Source organism: Palaemon carinicauda, chromosome 1, assembly GCF_036898095.1.
Source record: "Palaemon carinicauda isolate YSFRI2023 chromosome 1, ASM3689809v2, whole genome shotgun sequence".
Taxonomy (NCBI): domain Eukaryota; kingdom Metazoa; phylum Arthropoda; class Malacostraca; order Decapoda; family Palaemonidae; genus Palaemon; species Palaemon carinicauda.
In genome coordinates this window covers 290,415,832-290,421,556 of record NC_090725.1, presented here as the reverse complement: position 1 = coordinate 290,421,556, position 5,725 = coordinate 290,415,832, and the positions used below count along the sequence as shown (strand labels likewise).

At 37.1% G+C, this 5,725-nt stretch overlaps 1 protein-coding gene across 1 annotated transcript; it reads right to left on the bottom strand.

Annotated features, from left to right (window-relative positions):
* Positions 1 to 4,662: 4,662 nt before the first annotated feature.
* Positions 4,663 to 5,725, bottom strand: LOC137645212 (larval cuticle protein 65Ag1-like). The gene is given in 4 exon segments (XM_068378035.1): positions 4,663 to 5,007; positions 5,158 to 5,423; positions 5,623 to 5,689; positions 5,691 to 5,725. Coding segments are annotated over 4 exon segments (585 nt in total). The 3' UTR covers positions 4,663 to 4,790.

Here is a 5,725-nt window from a genome sequence, read left to right as displayed (position 1 = left end):
AATTTTCCGTGCTATAAGGGCACCGCTGCGAGTCGGTGCAAATATGACTCGATAAAAGAAATGGACTATAGTTTAAGCATATTTTACAAGAGACTAAACAGGCCTTATTTTTCTTATTTTTTGAAATTTGAAACCTAGCAAGATTTTTTAGTAGATTTACTTTGATACAGTAACAAAAATGTATTCTTGATTTAAATATACTTTGGAATACTTCTCCAATTGAAGACTTTTAAATCTCAGTAACAAAAAGGTATTCTTGATTTACGTATACTTTGGAATACTTCCCCAATTGAAGACTTTTAAATCTCAGTAACAAAAATGTATACTTGATTTACGTATACTTTGGAATACTTTTCCCCAATTGAAGACTTTTAAATCTCAGTAACAAAAATGTATTCTTGATTTACGTATACTTTGGAATACTTTTCCCCAATTGAAGACTTTTAAATCTCAGTAACTAAAATGTATTCTTGATTTAAATTATACTTTGGAATACTTCCCCAATGGAAGACTTTTAAATCTCGGTAACAAAAATGTATTCTTGATTTACGTATACTTTGGAATACTTCCCCAATGGAAGACTTTGAAATCTCAGTAACAAAAAGGTATTCTTGATTTACGTATACTTTGGAATACTTCCCCAATTGAAGACTTTTAAATCTCAGTAACAAAAATGTATTCTCGATTTACGTATACTTTGGAATACTTCCCCAATTGAAGACTTTTAAATCTCAGTAACAAAAATGTATTCTTGATTTACGTATACTTTGGAATACTTCCCCAATTGAAGACTTTTAAATCAGTAACAAAAATGTATTCTCGATTTACGTATACTTTGGAATACTTCCCCAATTGAAGACTTTTGAATCTCAATTTGTGGGAAAAGAATATAGAAATTCTTTTTCCCACTCCAAGGCCCATTGAGATTTCGAGATACAGTGATTTAGTGCTGTCACGTCTCTAGTTAAAAAAGGGACAGTGTTATCGCCCTAGCAAGCAGGACAATGTCCTAGAGATTGACCTTATATGCATATGATCAGTGTTCAAGCCCCCTCTCCACTCAAGCTGGGACCAGAGAGGTTTATCTTCTGATGACTCAGAAGATAGACTTATAGACTCCGTCAAACCCCACTTCCTTAGCTCATAAGGATGGTGAGGGTGGAGCGACCAAAGGAACTAACGAGTTTGAGTGGGACTCGAACATCAGTCTGGCGATCAGCAATCAAGGACGCTACCAACAGGCCACCACAACCCAAGGTTAGAATCTATTATGGCCCATAGCTACAAATAATATATTTCTAGTTCTTTTTTTATCATTATGGTTCTTCTATTTCATCAATCAATCCATTTTTTGGGGATGTCTGACCCAATTAGTTTCTGAATCAAGGGCCCTTTATTATTATTATTATTATTATTACTATCCAAGCTACAACCCTAGTTGGAAAAGCAAGATGCTATAAGCCCAGGAGGCTCCAACAGGGAAAAATAGCCCAGTGAGGAAAGGAAATAAGGAAATAAATAAATGAGAACATATTAACAATAAATCATTCTAAAAAATGTAACAACGTCAAAACAGACATGTCATATATAAACTATTAACAACATCAAAAACAAATATGTTATAAATAAACTATAAAAAGACTCATGTCCGCCTGGTCAACAAAAAAGCATTTGATCCAACTTTGAACTTTTGAAGTTCTACTGATTCAACCACCCTATTAGGAAGATCATTCCACAACTTGGTCACAGCTGGAATAAAACTTCTAGAGTACTGCGTAGTATTGAGCCTCGTGATGGAGGAGGCCTGGCTATTAGAATTAACTGCCTGCCTAGTATTACCAATTGCTAAATCCTCTCTACTTCATAAAACTGTGCAAACAAATCATCTCGATTTTTTTTTTCTTTCTCCATATCCGAATCCCGTTTGTATCAATCTCAGATGCCTGAAAATCTCATATATTTCAACGCCTCTTTCTGCAGACATCAATTTTTTTTTTTTTTTCCAAACGTGTTCCATAGAGACTGTTGCTGCCCTTGCTTCGTGCACTGTATACTTCCAGGGTCAACCTCTTCACCCATCTTGTTTAATGACTTATGTAAATTATCTTTTAATATTCTTCTTCCATCACCCCTTCGGTCATTAGTCTTTTATTGTCGTGGTTTCCAGTTGATCATAAAAGTTTTTTTTCTTACTTTTATTGCATTTTAATTTTCTGTTAGATCTCAGTTATACCTCTCAAATAACGTTTTTCCTTTTAATTCATAAAGTCATCTGCATCACCTTCTCACTTATATATAGAAACTATTATACTTGCAAATAACTTTCCGTCAAGACATTTCTTACACACCTCAATGATGATGATGATATTGATTAATGTTATTATTATTATTTGTGTTGTTATTATTATTATTGTTGTTGTTGTTGTTAGCTAAGCTTAAACTCTTATTTGGAAAAGCAGGATGCTTTAACCCCAAGGGCTACACATTTATACTATCAACTTCATATCACAACATCTCATTTGCAATTTCATTAAATCCTGTCGGTTCTGCATTCCTGAATCACTGATTGCCTCATTGTATCCCCCACAGCGATCCCCCAAAACATAAAATTTCCATAAACCCATTCCAGCAATGTTTTATACAGACCAGCCTCTTCTCTGTTCTTATTTTCAATAACTCTTCAAATTACTCTCTGAAAGCAAAGACCTACTTTTTTTATGTATAATGTAAAGCCTTTCTTCATAAGCATCTTCTCATTTTATGACATCCAATTGCTCATTTACCTTACTCCTCTGTATTTAGTTCCTCCAGTTCAACATCTATTCTCCCAAAACTATTATATTCTTGCCGAATTAAATGGATTTTCGTGTCAATTGCTGTAAAACATTTAAAACATTCCTATCATTATTGAATTACTGTTATTATTATTATTATTATTATTATTATTATTATTATTATTATTATTATTATTATTATTATTATTATTGCAAGCTAAGCTATAAGCCGAGTTGGAAAAGCGAGATGCTATAAGCCCAAAGGCTCCAACATGGGAAAATAGCTCAGTGAGGACAGGAAACTAGGAAATGACCAAACTAAAAGAGAATTACTAAGAGAAATCACCAATGACACAGAAATTGTCATATTTATAAACAACCGTCGTTCACTATTGATGTCATCTTTAGAATTCTAAAAAATTCAAATCCTGATCTAAAATCCGGTTCCAGAATCGGATCATCTCCGAAAGTTATTGGATTCGTCCATGGCCTAAGATTTATCTGTCTTGGAAATTTCGTCAAAATCTGTCAATTTGTTTTGACATATCTTTAAATTGGCGTAAAATGTAAATTCGGACACGGATCTTCTCCAAAATTTGATGGTGTCGTCTATGACCTAAGAACTTTCTGTGGTGAAAAGTTTGTCAAAATCTGTCGAGTAATTTTGACTTATTCCTGTCCAGAGACAGAGAGACAAAAATATGCAAATCCGGATCAGGAACCGGATCATCTCCAAAAGTTAATGGGGTCGTCCATGACCTATGATCTATCTGTGGTGAAAATTTCCTCAAAATCAATCAAATAGTTTTGAGGTAATTCTGTCCACAGACAGACACATATATAAATAGATAAATAAACTGACTCGATTTTATAACCTCCTTGGTGGAGGGTTCATTCGTTCGTTTTAGATTGTCTTGCTTTATGCAAGACATGGACTCTTGCGTTGACAGACCTTAAAAAGGCGGAGGGAATAACACAGTATATGCAACTTTGTCTAATATGCTTTCCATCAGAGATGTAAGTAGGCATTTGGAGCCATATAATCTTCGAAGTGTTCCACTCTGGGATTCCCTCAAGAGGGGCTAATACCGTCAGCACATAACACGTGGTACACTGTTGGTAGTAGTAAAGCGTCATTGCAACGTCCCTTAGGCATCTAGATATACAGTTGGATACAGGATTTCTTGGAACATCCCACTCTGAGTAAGTGCACCCTGTCACATCCTTACTGCATGGTGAGTTCCAGTGTTTAGCCCCGCCCATCACATCTGCCATTCCCCTTTGCTATCTGTTTGGTTACTTGCCGCAAAGTAAGAGCGTGACAAGGTGTGCTTCTTCGGAGCGAGATGTGCCATGGACTCCTGTGTCCAACTGTACCTCTTTAGCTTTAGAGTTTCCCTATGTTTTCTATTTCCATCTTTCAGGAAAACCTCTTGAATTTTATTCATTAAAAAACTGTGTGATTTTACCCAAAGAAATCTTGTGCTGTTTGCTATGAATATAAGTTGACTAGGGCAGTGCCTGTGTTAAGATTTTTCTCGAAACTTGTTTTAAGGGAATGGTTTATTCATGAACTTCTACTTTTGTGGGAGCCAGATTTTATATCAAGAGTAGATCATTTTCTTTAATTAAGGTTTATTCCTTGAACCTGGTTTAGTTTTTAAGGTACAAGCAACATTCCGTGTAGATTATCTTTCTAATTGGAATGTATGAATTTGGTAAAGGACTCTGATACATTTAGGCAGTATCAATTAAAAGGATAATTCTATTTTAAATCATTCTATGGCCTTGATTGTGTTCCAGGTAATATATACGTCTATGTAAGGTAGGTAAATGTTGATTCGTTTCTAAATAGGAGTGAATATCTAAGAAATAGTTTAAGTGAAATTATTTTATTTGCATTATTTACAAAGAGCAAACCAGATGCTGGTTGTTCATAATAAATATCAAGATTAAATAGGTTTCGGTAATTCGAGTTTAAGTCGATCGTTGGTAATCACTGAGTGATGAAGCTGTTCAAGGGGCTTGGTAGCTGTTGGATGGGGCACTGCGTGGGGCAGAGCGGGCAGCTTCCTCATCCTCGCGTCTTGCCTTTTCGATCTGGTCGAGGACGAACTGGGGAATGGGGTGGGGGAATTCGGGTGCCACTGGCAGGAAGGAAGACTGGGGCTGGAAGCCATTTTCGTCAGCCACGAAGGTCATCTCGAACTGTTGGCCGTCGGGGAGGGTGAAGCTGTGGAGGAGGAAAAGGAAAAAGAAATGAGAAAGTGGCCAAAAGGAGACAAGAGAATGTGTCTCATTGTGTTGTTTTTTCTTATTGAGTTAAGTGAAGGAAATGGATGGAGCAATGAAGACAGACAGACAGACAGACGGAGAGACTTACGAGATCTTTCCGCTTTGAGCGACGGCTCCTTCAGCGCTTCCGCTGTCGATGGCAGAACCGAATTCCTCGCGTTGGATTCCGTCTTCGGTCTCAATGGCGAAGTTGTAGCTGGATGCATCGTCAGCCATTTGTCTGTCATCGCGAAGGATAGCTGGCACTTCGGCGGAGCTGACGAAGGATCTCTGAGCGGGGGCGCCGTAGGAAGGAGCGGGTTTGTCGGGCCTTGGGGCGGCCAAGGACACGACGGCCAAGCAAGCGAAGATGATCTGGAAGAGTGATGATAAATGTTAAATTTGCAATGTAGTCAAAGGAGTATGTAGACCATAAAATACGTAAATACTATTCATTGAAAGTCTTAAGATATAATCAAGTTCAATCTAGAATGGGTCCAAGATTGGTATAACAAAGATGTTTCATCTTAAAGTTAAGTTTTCTTGAAAGGGCTTCGGTAATCTAGTTTCTTACCAGCTTCATATCTGTGGTGGACTGAGTGAGACTAGTGGTTTGCGTTGGGCTCACCGTCTTTATATACCGCCAGGTGAACCCTTGGAAACTAGGTCACGGTCAT